This window comes from Seriola aureovittata, chromosome 8 (genome assembly GCF_021018895.1).
Source record: "Seriola aureovittata isolate HTS-2021-v1 ecotype China chromosome 8, ASM2101889v1, whole genome shotgun sequence".
In the NCBI taxonomy this organism is placed as follows: domain Eukaryota; kingdom Metazoa; phylum Chordata; class Actinopteri; order Carangiformes; family Carangidae; genus Seriola; species Seriola aureovittata.
In genome coordinates this window covers 8,459,547-8,473,619 of record NC_079371.1, presented here as the reverse complement: position 1 = coordinate 8,473,619, position 14,073 = coordinate 8,459,547, and the positions used below count along the sequence as shown (strand labels likewise).

Below are 14,073 nucleotides of genomic sequence, written 5' to 3'. Positions count from 1 at the left end.
GGAAAAAAGAACAATGAAAATATACAGAGAGGGGAAAATACCTCACAGAAATTTGTGGTTTTGAAATTTTTGCAAAGTCAACAGTTACTCATGAGTGTATGACCTAACCCAGGGATTTACAAATCCAGGAACCTGTGGATTTTCATGCATCTGGAAAGCTTCACTGGTGATAAATAAATAGCAGAGCAAGTGATACGAAAGATTTAAAGCTGTGAAAGATATATTACACTCTACATTTTTGTTAAGTGTGTGATTTAAGGAGGAAAAAAGACTTGATAGAAGATACTATACAAGGCAAACACTGTGTGTGACTTTCACGGTTTGTTTCCATCCTTGACATTCAACTCTCATTTTTTTTCTTATCTCAGAGATTAGCCTTTTCCTGCTTTTCTTCTTCTTTTTTTTGGTGTGTGTGTTACTGGCTATCTCCTGAGAATTTGATTGACTTGAGGAGTTAGGGGGGAGGAAGATGACGGGGAGGACAGACGGAGGAGGAAGAGATGAAGAAAAGCAGGGAGGAGGAGGATGACACAAAGCTGAGCTGCTGACAGATGTGTTGAGCTCACTGCTGCTCTGCGCTGATGAGAGGAGATGAGAAAATGGAGAGGAGATCAGTGGAGAGCGTGGAAGTGTCGAAGGAGAGGGGAAAGAAATGTGCAGAGCAGGAAGGGAGGACAGAACGTCAGCGAGGCCTGATTCCTCTGATTTGTCACTTTTCCACACAGTTCCTAAAATAAAATTCACTGGTTTTTCAATGATAATTCTGAAGTTCTCTTTGTTTTCTTGGCATCTTAAAAAGAGTGATCTATACTTCCTGAAAAGCAAAATATTGAATGTTGGTGTATGATTCTGGTGCAACCCACAGTCAGTACATTATGGACTATGTATTTTATTTAACCTTTGTTTAACCAGGTACAGGTCTCACTGAGATTAAGGTTTTTTTTCCAAGAGAGGTCAGGCAAGGAAGTGAACATACAAAAAATATCACTCCAAGGAACCTGTTACACACAGGAGTGGAAATTATCCCGTTAAAACACATGTGCAGGTATCAAGTCTGAAGAGATTAGAAACAAAAACATATTTATTATATTTCATATCTGCCAGACTGATATGTTTCTCAGGACAGCCATGTAAAAGACAGATTCTTAATATTTATATAGTGAACATAATGGAAGTTTTAAAGGGAATGGACAAGAATTAATAATAAGTAATATTTTACCACAAAGGCTCAGCTGAATACAGTAATAATCAAGAAAGGTTTTCAAAGTTTATGTGGTTGGCTTCAAATATTCCTAAAGCTTTTGGGTCTATACAAGATTTCTATATAAATGATGTGAAAAGTAAAACATGATCATACTGAAGCATTTGCAAATATCTCATAAGCGACCAAAACAATACAATCATTTTGTTCCTTCTTTAAAGTTTAATTCACTCAACAAAATCTGTTTAAAATTCTGTAGTTTTGCCTGGATGTAACATGTGGCTGTCATTATTAATAATCAAATAAACATTTAATACACACTTACTTAATGTTGTTTTGCAGAGAGATGCCTAATGGGTGATGCATAAAAAGTTCCCTACAAAAAAAAAAAACTGGGAAAAAAAGTCTTTGGCAGTGTTGCATTTTGAGTGAAAGTTTGAAACTTTTTGTGAATGAAAGCTTTTAGCCTCTCAGATCTTGTGGTTTTGCAGGTCTCTCAGTAACACACAGTATGTAACACTGTGTGACGGGCTGAGCAGAGGAGTGTGAAGATACTGAAGACATTCCTGAGCTGCTGAGATGCACGAAACGTTTCAGGAAATCTTACTAGTTTCGTCTATGTTTAGCAACATAAAACCTTTTTACACTTGTTTCGTTGAAGCTACAATTTTAGCAGAGGAATATCACAGATAGAGCAACATTTTTTTTTACAACCAATAGGTACCGAAGACACAGGAGGCCAGAAGTTAAGATTTTGAATGCAGCTGCTCCGACCAGTGATTATACATGTACCACAACTTCTTTTTGAGTAATTAAGTCATCACAATTATCTGTGAACATCTTGTCCATTGCCTGGGCAAATGTTTAGTCCTTTAGAGATTGCGGTCTTGCAGGACCTTTTGCCCGCTCGCGGAGGGGTCTGGTGTGCGGTTGGCTGGTTAAGAGGGTGTGAACCTGTGGAGGAGATTCCTGGAAGCTTGAGTCAACAGCAGCTGTGGTTGGTGATGAGGAGAAGCTGTCCAAAGAGCTTTTTACCGGCAACTGCCTTTTCACTGTGAAAGGAGCGCTCAGGTGAATGGAGTCAGTGACCATGAAGAGGCTCACACACACAGTCACACACAGACACACACACACCTGGGAAAAAACACACACACACACATATCTAGTCATAGAAATCCAAAAGATACCTATGCATACACACTCTCACCTGGAAAATAGGCTGACACTGTTTCATGATGTGCATATGTGCACACACACAAAAGCGCAGATGCATCTCTCGCACACATACACACACACACACACAGATGGGAACAACACAAACACCTGGTTGGCATTGAAGCGCTGTTCTGTTTGCATACCTCTCCCTCTCTCTGCTCATCCTCCACAGCCACAAAGCTGCCATTAAAACTAGGAAAACAAAAACACAAAAAAGAGGCTAAAAGGGGGCAGCAGACGGCTTCCATCCTTCTTCCACCCGTCCCTCCCTCACTCCCTTCCTCCTTTTCTCCGTCCCTCTGTACCAAATGTTTACCTCCCCCCCGTGAAAAGAGAGGGATGTGGACATACAGGGTGAGAAAAGAAAGAAATCTGGCAGATGGGAAGGGAGCCAAGGCCTTTAAAGTCTGCCACAGAGCCGTGACAAAAGCCTCCTAATCTCGGTGTTGTCTTTCGGCCCCTTTTTCTCCCCGCACATCCTGCCAAGTGTGTGTATGTGTGTGTGTGTGTGTGTGTGTGTGTGTGTATGTGTGTGAGAAAAGAGAGGAAGAAAGTCAGAGTCAGTGTGTGTTATACAAGCAAGAGCGTGTGTGTATTTGTTTGAGAAAGTAGTAAAATGGCAAGGCAAGTTGGTGTGTGTTTGTGTGAAAAGAGATTGTGTGTGATAAAGAAATAGTGTGTGTGTGTGTGTGTGTGCGTGTGTGTGCGCGTGTGTGCGCACATATGTGTGCATGTGTGTGTCTATGACAGGAAAGGAATCTTTCCACAGGCGTGCTGACATCACTCAAGCATGCATGGGACAGTTGGAGGAGGCCAGGCCCCTTCAAAGGCAGCAGCCTGCCTGCCTTCACATGTGGGACGCCCGTGTGTGTGTGCGTGTGTGTGTGTGTGTGTACTGAGTGAGTATACGAGTGGTTCAGGTCACCCATCCTCACCTGTTTCTCTTTGACTCATAAACCACTCCTATTAAGCTCTCTTCCACTAAAACACAAAGACAGGCAGTTTCGCTGTATGTTTGTGCGTCCAATAATTCCTCAATCTCGTCCTTTTGTATGTGTGTGTGTGTGCTTGTGTTTGTGTGTGTGCTTGTGTTTGTGTGTGTGCTTGTGTTTGTGTGTGTGTGTGTGTGCGCACGCACGTGAATATGACCTCCTGCGCGTCCCTTCCTCATCCTCTAGATCCCTATCAGAGGCAGCTGTGGTCCAAAGACCTTCACACACAGTAGAGGAATGCATACTTGAGCTATCATGATATATACAAGACTGAGGTAGACTATAGTGCCATCTACAGGCCAGTCAATGTCATCTCAGGATCATTTTCTCTATAAATGTTATTTATCATAAATGATAAATAGACTGCACTGCGCTATTAATTATTAGGATTTGCCACTTTCATGGCTATAAATGATCATATTGTTTGAGAGTGATGAAATCTGTTCTACTATAAATCAGAAAGATCTTGTTTGTTTCAAATGACAGCTTTCTTTACGGCTTAAAAGGTGAGTTTGTGCCAAATCAGTCAGATGTGAAAGATTGTTTTGGAAGACCCTGTGTGATAGTTCATGGTCGCAAACGGCAGGAAAGAAAAGGTAAAAATGTGAAAAAGGTGAAAAGGTAAAACTCTTAAACAAGAAAAAAACAAAGATTTGGAAGAAGTAAAAATTTAAATAATAATTTTGTGCAGCAGACATTTTTGTCTTCTTTTCTTTCAGCTTGCAGGTTGCAATGCTCTTAACCATTAAAACTTATTGATCTATAAAAAGATACATAGGCTTTATCTTGGTGGTCAATCCTTAAACTGCACAAAAGTGGATAATAAGAGAACGTGTTTAAAATAGTCATTATAATGAAGGTTTGGTTTCAGGGTCTGAGTATAAAAAATACATTTAGAAATAAATCCTCCATTGTGGCCATTTTTAAACAAGAACATCTTCATTAGTTTTCTTGTTTGTTTTTTTTTCAATGTCAAACTATAAAGGTGATGTAGATTTGAGATTATAGACTGTAGACCTGCACACAAACACGTTCTGCTCACCTCAGAAAGACAAATAGCTCCGGTGTGAAATCATTTAGTTCATGTCGTGTCTTGCCTTGAGGGGATTACACTTACAGCACCAAAGGTACAAGACTGAAATACTGAGTGACAAAGTGTGAAATCTGGATCAGATTAAGTGAGAAGCTTCTCTCTCACACACAGAAAGATGGAGAAGGAGACAGAAAGGGAGAGACAGAGAGAGGGACCAAGAGAGAAAGAGAGAGAGAGAGAGAGAGAGAGAGAGAGAGGGAGGGGTGGACTAGTTGTGGGAACGCTGCTGAATAATTACCACTGACATCAGAATAGTTTTCTTTAGCTCTCTGAAGTGGCAGGGCTCATTTGTACAGCCTGGAGCCATACAGAGGTGTGTATGTGTGTGTGTGTGTGAGCGTGCGTGCGTGTGCGCAAGAGAAAGTGAGAGCGATAAAGACAGTGGGAGAGAAATGGAGATGTCTTAGTGTGTGAGAAAAGTATCCAGAATTGTGACTTTAAAAAAAAAAAGAAAAGAAAGAAAAGTGCAACACATGTATTATGACTGTCACTGTGAGAGGTACAGCACAAGATCATCTAGTGTGTGTGTGAGTGTGTGTGTCTGTGTGTGTGTGTGTGTGCATAAGGGAGAGATTATTCTGATTTAGTCTTCTACCTGTCAGACTGTGACACCATGACAGCTTAGTCTGCCCTGGGGAGCCATTTCTCTCTAAGTGGACCTTAAAAAACAGGAAACGACTTCAAATCCCACTGGAGCGCAGAGGAGGATCAAGCCTACTGACTCTGTACAATACCCGTTAAAACACACACACACACACACACACACACACTAGTAAGTGTCTGAATATAGCGTGCACAGGTCCAGAACACACACACACACACACACACACACACACACACACACACACACACACACACACACACACACACACACACACACACACACACACACACACACACACACACACACACAGTCACACCTGAGCCCTCTTCAATAGACACCATTCACCACCCTGACAACTGGTACAATGGAGGCAAAAACTCAGGTCGACAAAGAGAGAATCGACCTGTCTGAACACATCAGGCCGCCCTCGCCACCCGCTTCACCGCATCAGCTTTTCCCTGTTGTGATGACTTCAGGTGATATCATGTTTCTATATGGCTACAGTTTTCCTTGCCTTTACTTGCAGCTGTTTTGTAACAAGATTTGAGGGTGAAATCACGAGTCATGTTACCGAGGTTACCTGCAGCAGGCCAGGAGTGCTGAATCTATTGTTGAGGGATGTTAACTGTGTCGCTGCCTAAAGGCTTTCTTAATATTAGCACGGCAACCTTGAAGAGTAGCCTGGTAAAATCCAGTAAATGGACAAATCTTTTTGTGAAAGAAATCCCAGGTTATCTTTGTAATCTTTGTAAATTGAACAGGTGCTGGTGCAGCAGAGTGAGCGTAACGTCAAACTGCGCCTGTGGCTAAAAGCTTGTAAGTCTCTGTGGGTTGAGGCTTGTACGTCTCTCTGCTGGATTACTGAAAGTAATTCGCTTTCAAAACAACATGGCTAAACAATGCAAACTCAACTGAAAAACCTGACCTTTAACTACATACCAGGCATCATCGCAGAAATGAGTGAATTCATCAGGATATCTGAAGTATGATGGCAAAAGCCTAATTTAAGCCCATAAAGATCCCGTTTCATTCAACAACACAAAGGCATATGTCATTATTTTACCAGTTTAATTGACTGGGAGACTGGAGGAATTGCAATTCAACAACACTGAATTTGAGTTTAGTCATCAGTATACAGGTATATATCATTGCACAGGTTCAAGCTGAAAACATTTTATGTCACCTGCGAATCCAGGGTCATTATAAAACAACACACAAATAGGCTGGTGACTCATTTTAGGTTCCAAGAGTCACAAATACCTCTGTGTACATGTCAGTGGCCAGGTGTATTTCCTCTAGAGGCTTCATGACAGATTCTGTGTGTGTGTGTGTGTGTGCGTGTGCGTGTGTGTGTGTGTGTGTGTGTGTGTGTGTGTGTGTGTGTGTGTGTGTGTGTGTGTGTGCTTGTATGTGTGTGTTAAGGAGGAGGGCAGACCAGGGAGGACGTGGAGTGTCTGAAGGAGGAGGGAAGCTTGAAGACCGGAGAAATCCATCCAGAACTCTGGCTGTATGAAATATCTGGGGTCATTGCTGCTCCCTGAAAACGGCTGAGAGGAGAGGAGAACTCACTCACAGTGCAGGTGTATTTCATAAAATAACACAAGAGGATTTGTTATGTGTGAGCAACATGATCAACTAATGAAAACTCCTTTTACTTCAACTGACTGATTTACCAATGATCATTTAAAACTGAAAATGCAGGAGTGCTTTAATAGCAAGGAGGTAAGGTAAGTTATTTGAATACATTTAGTATTTCAGCATTCAATCATCGATAGCGATACATAAGATTTCATCCTTTTTTTCTGAGCTGTTTTTCCAAAATCACTTGATTGTCACCCTTTAAAAGAATCACTGTTCTCAAAAAACCTTTACTTGAAACAGCGCAAATGGTTACATAGAATAGAGCTACACACTTCACCTGGTGACATTTTACACAGTACTTTTGTTATTGTCAACAAATACCATGAAAAGACCAAAAGCAACACCGTCAGCAACACTTCCCAACTCTCCCACCTTTTGCCATCTTTCAGAACAGGTCACAAATATATACTTTCACTTTAGCGAAGGCTTAGTAATGACCTACAGCTGGCCACTTAGTCAAACTGGAGGAAATTGTGTTTTTTTTCGGGGGGGGGGGGATGTTTTAAGCCATGGATTTGGTGCGCAAGTCTAGATTTCCCATGTAGATGAAATTGAAAATAAAATTGAATAAAGTAGAAACACATCATTGTCACTAAGCGGCTCAATGATGTGTCTCTAATAAACAGTTGAGCTTCATGGCACAGAGGAATAAGATTTATCAGGCTTTAGCTACATGACAACACTTAGCAGGATCAGTTCATTGTTGGTTTTGGTCTTTTCAGGGGATTTGTTCACAATAAGAAAAATATGGAATAATCAGACTTATCTTTAAAAGCAAAACTAATGCATTAATGAACTTGAATGGAGTGCTCAAAACCTTCTCGTAATTTCTGACACCTCTATAGATCCATTTACTGGAATACCCAAAGATGTAAGAGACATTATATAGACCGATATAAACATTATCATGACGACTATAACAAATTAAATGAATCACCTGACTGTTGCAGAGCGAGCAGAATGGTTGGCCAATGTGCTCTGACTGGACGATCTGTGAGCGATGGTGCCTAAATATGACACCAGATAAATGCGTGGTTAATCTGTAACACAGGTCCTACAGAAATAATGGCTTCTAATGATTTTAAAAATACATGACATATTTTCAGGTCATTATCGGCTCATGTGTCTCTTCTTCTTTACATCCCTTGCTTGCTGCAAGTTTCATTCGGAAAAGCTTCCAAGAAGACAAGATAAATGGGTGAGTCATCTTCCAGAGTAATTAGTAGCTCACAACACCCGACAGGGAAAAACACCTATGGCATGAACACAACCATCTGCTTTGGAGAGTAGAATAATAAATGGTACATGTCATCCTTACTTGTAGTAACAATAAATCAAAATGTCTGCTGAGCCTTTAAATAGCTCAAGCATTTAAACAGTCCAATCAATCAGATGCTGGTTATATATTATGGTTTTCCTCCATATAATATTGACTTAACCAAGCACTCTTACAGATATAGTGAGAATCTACACAATACTAACAGTATTTCAGGGCTGTCACCGAATTTATTCCTCATAACTGAAGCATAACTGAAGTCAAATCCCTTAAGTGACTAAATCACATAATCAGAGAGGACGAACTCAGCATGTATAACCCTAAGCATAACAACTGACAACATCTGCATTGGTTTAATCACTGTGGGTGGTCAACTGTGGTGCCCATAACTCCCACACAAGGTTGAGTTGCAGGATGATTTTGTCAGATGATTACAGTGTGAATCTGCCTGTGTCGATGTGACACCTCATTCCTAAATGTGCAACTTTAGATGCATATATTTACCGGAGAGAGACACCGCGACTTAATTGTGTTGTTATTTCCTTGGTAACATAGCATGAGTGATTTCCCAAAGAGCCATTAGTGTACACATTTAGCAAGGAGGGAAGTCAAACCACTAACCCTGAATTTACTGGTATAATCCTCTTTGTATTGATGTAAAGAAGCAGATTGTCTTCCCAGAGTTATGACAAAACTTGCCAAAACAGATACAAGGCTGCAGATCTTATAGTTAACACTAAAAAGTACAGTTTTATGATAGGCAGAGCAAGGCACATACCCATTCGTCCATCTTGTGGAGGACTGATTAACGACAGTCTAGGGACAGTGTTAGGCTGAAAGACAGAGACACACAGAGAGAAATCAGCACAAATCACTTTTTATTGGCCTGTTCTGGCTTTTTATTTTCTATTTGCTAAAGTGATAAATTTAATGGCAAAGCGTAGTATGATCTTGACAGATCTTATATATTACAGTATATTATACAAATAGCAAATATGGACATTTACTGCAGGAGAAATAATGCAACTTACCTTCCTGAACAGACTCCTTTCGTCCACGTCCATGTTTTCTATGCTGCCAGACAGGAGAGCAAAGCTCATTAGTCTGGTCGGGTTCATTTGGCAGAAAACTGCAGTGGCACCTGATCTTTTTTTAATAATAAGCCAAAGATCTATGTAGTAGAAACATTTAGTTTTTCATTCTTAATGGCTTTGCTTGGCTTTTCAAAATGAAAGTCCTTATTTTTGTGAGACTTTTGGGGAGATCAAATTAATATTAGATTTACTAAGTATTCTAAGTAGCACTCTATAAAATAAATGTATTATTTACTGTCATAAACATCCATTCAGCCATGTTCCAAGATTACATCTAGCAGTAAATAAATTGCCAGTTCGAAATCCTTTCTTTATCAAAAAGTAATTCACACTGCAGGAATGGTGGTAACACTGCAAACGGGGTTAATATCCGCCATCCGTCATCTATACTGCTTTCGCTCAGTAGAAAAATCTAAAGTCTCAGAAGATAAAACAACATTTACACTATTAAATTCAGGAAGCCAATCAATCCTGTGTCAACGGTGTCTAGGAAACCCAACAGGGATTCCTGACTAAACCCAAGCAAAGCCTCGCTTATTCAGGTGTGTGTGTGTGTGTAGACAGCCGAAGGGCAGGGCAAAGCCATACAGCAGCTAAAGCTAACATAAGACACTGGGGCTGAACCCAGGTTAAAGCTTGTTTGCACTGTGAAATACCTCCTACATTCTCTCTCTCTTAAGAGGCCCGTGGCGAGGTGAGAGGCAAATAAGGGCAGAATTTAAAAAAGCAAAGCATTACTCAAGGTGAAGAGAGCAGAACAGAGGAAAGGAGGGTTGATGATAAGAAGAGATAGGAGAGGACAATACTCACACACTAGTGACTGAGGAGTATCGTGAGAGGGACATGGGGGAGTTAAATGGAATCTGTAAGACTGAGCAAACAATAAACAGTAACATATAAACATCTACTGTACGCTATTGTTGATGAGAAGACATTTGTAGATGTACAAATGTTCAAAGGTGAAACACTGCCTTGGGCAAGTTGGATGGTTGTTCAGTGGCATAATTGGATGTAAGAGTTTCTGGTCTTGTTACATAAGCCTGGTAGCTTTCCCATTTTGTAAAAACCAGCCCTGTTTGGAGAGTTTTGTGGAACAGATGTTATGCAACTGACTGGACAGCCTTAAAAATAGAGCCATTCTGAATGGTATAAAATTTACAGCATGTAAAATTAATACATGTATGAAATTGCGATGTATACAATTTTGAGAATGTGGTATATTTCTATTACTTAAAGTGATCTTTTACAATTTAAATCAGGGCTGTAGCTCTTGAGTCTGGACACAGTTGGAAGTCTGGTCTCAACATCTTAGACTTTTTCGGTCTTGGTCACTAGTCCCACCTATTTCTTCAGAGGTCAGAGTTATCACAATTGAAAGTAATGCAATGTTTTTAAAAAATTATATTATTTCCTCTTACAATCACATTTTAACCTTTTTTAAACCCAAAAGACTGATGAATAACTAAAGTATCACACTGAGTCACTATAAACAACAGTAGCACAACAATATGAGGAACATTTTACATTTAACTTTTGGTCTCGGTCCTGACTCAGTTAATCTGGTCAGACTTGGACTTGTCTCTGACCTGGTTAAGCGCTCTTGATTAAAGCTCTGTATAAATAGTGTAAAAAACATATATATAATGTCTAAACCAAAAAGATTAATGTTAGGTATTCTTACCATCATTGGCCACAACAGTGATGACAACAATGATGGTACAGTGAAGAGAATATTAGCAACATATAATAAATGGGTATCTGTGAAAAATACATTAGCATATATAATGTATAATAGTAGCAGTTTGTGTATCATATTTGTGTGTTTCAGATTAATTAGATGCTATATCAGTTTGGTCTGTCTGCCATACAGACCATTACAAGCACCAATGCAAGAGTGTCATTGAATTATGAGATTATTTACCTGATTTTTGTCCATGTGGAGTATGGGAACTGTGACTCATCTGAGACACTGATGAAGCTTTGACACTGAGTGAGAACAGCAACATACAAGGTTAATCAGTTGCAACAAAACAGACAGTGATCATGGCTGCTTCAGACACAGTTTGATTCCTAAAATGAGAGAATAGGTGAGGACCCATCTCCCTTCAACATGCCCTAAAGCAAGGCAAATAAGATCTTCGCATATTTGGATTAGGGTTTTCTTTAGTGTATGTTTACCTTTGGTTTTATTCTACACAATATTATAAAAGGACCTCACTGCACTGTAGGCTGTAACATTTGTTGAAATTAATCTTTCAACACCTTTTGATGAGGGCCCCTTTTCTTAATCCACAACTTGCACTTGGATACTAAAAAAACTATATAGTTCATGATAAGTTAAAATCCACTGCCCCTTTAAATCCATTCAGTTCTGAGTGTGACAGGCCAGGAGTGGATGTGCCAGGAGTGACACCTAGTGAGTGGTGAGGCATAACAGCCAGCTCGTTGTAAATAACTTTATGTGGTAAAGTGCAGCCAAATCCAACAGGTCACACGCCAGCATTTATTTCAAATTCATTACTGGTTTTACTGCCTGCATAGATCCTCATTTTGTCTTTTTTTTTTTACTCTTTTATTTCACAAGTATTTCAATCCGGACCATGCAGTGCAGCATCTGATATTTTATGCATAAATTGAGTGTGAATGAAGGAAGATAAAAAATAATCTAGAGAATGGGAAATGAAAATGAAACATCAGCCAAATGCTTGTTAGCAAACACTTTGGAAAACTAAATATGCTTCAGGATGGCCTGGTATGAGGAACAATCAAAGAATAGTCGATTAACTTGCATAGTAAAAGTAGGAACTCATGTTTTTAATATCCCATTATTACAACATCAAGATGTATGTGTATGTCTAATATGACTATCTTTATCTACTTTACTATCTACTCTATGCTGTACCTCTGATGTTGAAGAGAGTTTTCTAGCTTTGAGATGTAGGCACTCTGTTCATTCAGCTTCCTTTAATGGGAAAACAATAATAATGAATAAGAAAAGTCACCCAAACTGTCATAAATTGTTGTTTAGAAATCTGTATGAAAATCTTTATGATTTAACTTACTTTGTCATCCGATGCATTTCTTGCTTCATCTTGACTAATACCTCCTCTAGTTTCTCATTCTGTAATTGATAAAACGGTTAGTGATGTGCTAGAACAGCAATAATGGCGCTGATAGCTCCTCAAAAAATAGCACATTACCTGTCAGATGAAGAAAAGCAAACCCTCAAAGACACACCCATACACACCAACAAACATCCAATGTCTCTCACCTGTTGCTGGTAATGAGTCAACAGTCTCTTTTGATGTCTTGCCTGGAACATTACAACCTGAGAGGAGGTAGGAAACAATGTTATGTGAAGTCTGCACTAACAGATAATATAAAAATACATATAATGCATATATAACTCTACAAAACAGCTTTTTGAGCAAACTGTGTCAAACTGGCTGAGACAGACATTGCTGAACAACGCTGTAGTTTTGAGGATGATGCAGATATAAGAACAGTTAATAGGACTATTTTATGATGTGAAGCAAGAAAATGACCAAACTTTGCTGACTTCCGTGAAGTGTTTGGTCGCCAGAACGTTGATGTCAGAAAACAAGGCCTTCACCTCTGAGCTGCTCTGAAACAAAGACATTTCACATGACTTTAATGACCGTAGGATTGTAAAATGATATCAGTCTGTCTATAAAGTTTTAATGTGTCATGTTATCCAACACAGACAGCCCCACAACCATAATGATGCCATTAAATGAGAAGAAAGATGCTTACTTTGTCAGAGAGAGGTGATACTTGGCATTTGGCGTTGCATATTAAACACTTGCCTTGTTTGCCTGAAAGAAAAGCTGCAATTTATATATATGTATACTGTATATACACATATGTACATTTGATCAGAATTACAAAGCAATGCAAAATCATTGCAGGGTCGCACTGAAAAGAAGACATGCAGAGCCTGAATCCAGTACATAAACTGAACAAAAGGAGTTTCCGCCTGACTCACAAAATTAATTGCATATAACCGTTGATATAACCCTGGCAGCCAGAGTGGCTTGAAATGTAAGAGTCTGATTGAAATTAGACCCATCAGGAACAGACCTGTGGCTTATGAATATGATCAGTAGTTCCCAAAGTGGGATCAAGGGACCTCCATGAGTACTACAAGAGGTCCCATATCCAATGTTGAATGGTATAATTTCTCTCTTATTTCATTTGAGGATATGACAAGAAGCACTCAGGGACAGAGCATGACAGGATCAGAGATTTCATTCTCACTTCTTTAATATAGGCGGCCCAGAACAATATCAAAACCAGTGTGACAACATGTACATGTCTCAAATATGGCTTCCTTTAAGAAGGTTTATTAAATAGGGGCCTTTAGAGAAGGCCTAGGCATAGAAAGGTTTAGTTAAAAGCTTCACTCTGGAGTACACCTGGTGTCATCAACTCTGCAGTATCACTTGAAGTCCAACAGATGTCCTCGTCTAATCACGCTTTCACATCCCCTTAGCAGCAGGCCTGGTACAACTCTAGTGCGGAGTTGGTGTTTTCATGACTTACCTTTCTGATAACAGACACTGCAGATGATATGGCCACAGGTTGTCACAGCCAATTTTCGATCAGCACTGGGGGAAAGGAAGCAGGAGTTGCAGCAGATCCAGTTAGACATCTGAAGACCTGCAAAAGAAGAGACCACCGTGAGATAGGTAAACTTGTTTTAAAGTTCAGTTCACTCAAGTTGTTTCTGCTTGGGCGTGTTAATTCAGCTTTAACCAATTAAGCTATGGGTTGTTCCAACTGTCACGACTAAGTGATTTAAAATCTTTGCTGTGTTTCTTTTAAGTTTAAGGCAGCCGTATAGCCGGGCCCACCCGGCATATAGCCAGCTACATGTAGAATAGATTTAGCATGTTACCTGACTCCGGATGTCCCGCTGCAGGTGAAGCTAAATGCT

General features: G+C 39.7%; 2 protein-coding genes across 4 annotated transcripts in view; one reads left to right on the top strand and one right to left on the bottom strand.

Annotated features, from left to right (window-relative positions):
- Window positions 1–6,165: 6,165 nt before the first annotated feature.
- On the bottom strand, window positions 6,166–13,788 carry LOC130173909 (probable E3 SUMO-protein ligase RNF212). 3 transcript variants are annotated; one of them, XM_056383462.1, is made up of 12 exons: window positions 13,680–13,788; window positions 12,891–12,964; window positions 12,667–12,741; window positions 12,388–12,444; window positions 12,179–12,237; window positions 12,019–12,078; window positions 11,038–11,102; window positions 9,927–9,987; window positions 9,054–9,096; window positions 8,801–8,855; window positions 7,684–7,753; window positions 6,166–6,652 (listed from the first exon to the last, which is right to left on the bottom strand). In XM_056383462.1, the coding sequence occupies exons 1-12, from the start codon at window positions 13,786–13,788 to the stop codon at window positions 6,523–6,525; spliced, it is 858 nt and encodes a 285-aa protein (XP_056239437.1). In that variant the 3' UTR covers window positions 6,166–6,522. The 3 variants fall into 3 exon arrangements, with proteins under 3 accessions (XP_056239437.1, XP_056239438.1, XP_056239440.1); XM_056383463.1 differs by having other exon boundaries at window positions 12,891–12,952; XM_056383465.1 differs by lacking the exon at window positions 12,019–12,078.
- The window catches only part of maea (macrophage erythroblast attacher, E3 ubiquitin ligase), an 84,918-nt gene continuing 84,529 nt past the window's right edge, over window positions 13,685–14,073 (top strand). Inside the window, exon 1 of the mRNA XM_056383458.1 lies at window positions 13,685–13,825. The gene's annotated coding sequence lies outside the window, so the exon portion shown is untranslated. The remainder of the gene's footprint in view (window positions 13,826–14,073) is intronic.

Bases quoted from the DNA above. Each gene is read 5' to 3' on its own strand.
- LOC130173909 (XM_056383462.1), bottom strand. From the start codon at position 13,788: ATGTCTAACTGGATCTGCTGCAACTCCTGCTTCCTTTCCCCCAGTGCT. The intron at 12,445-12,666 runs GTTTGGTCATTT...ACCTCCTCTCAG, and splicing joins ACTTCACGGAAGTCAGCAAA to GTTGTAATGTTCCAGGCAAG. The intron at 7,754-8,800 runs GTATGTGCCTTG...TGTCATATTTAG, and splicing joins TCCACAAGATGGACGAATGG to GCACCATCGCTCACAGATCG.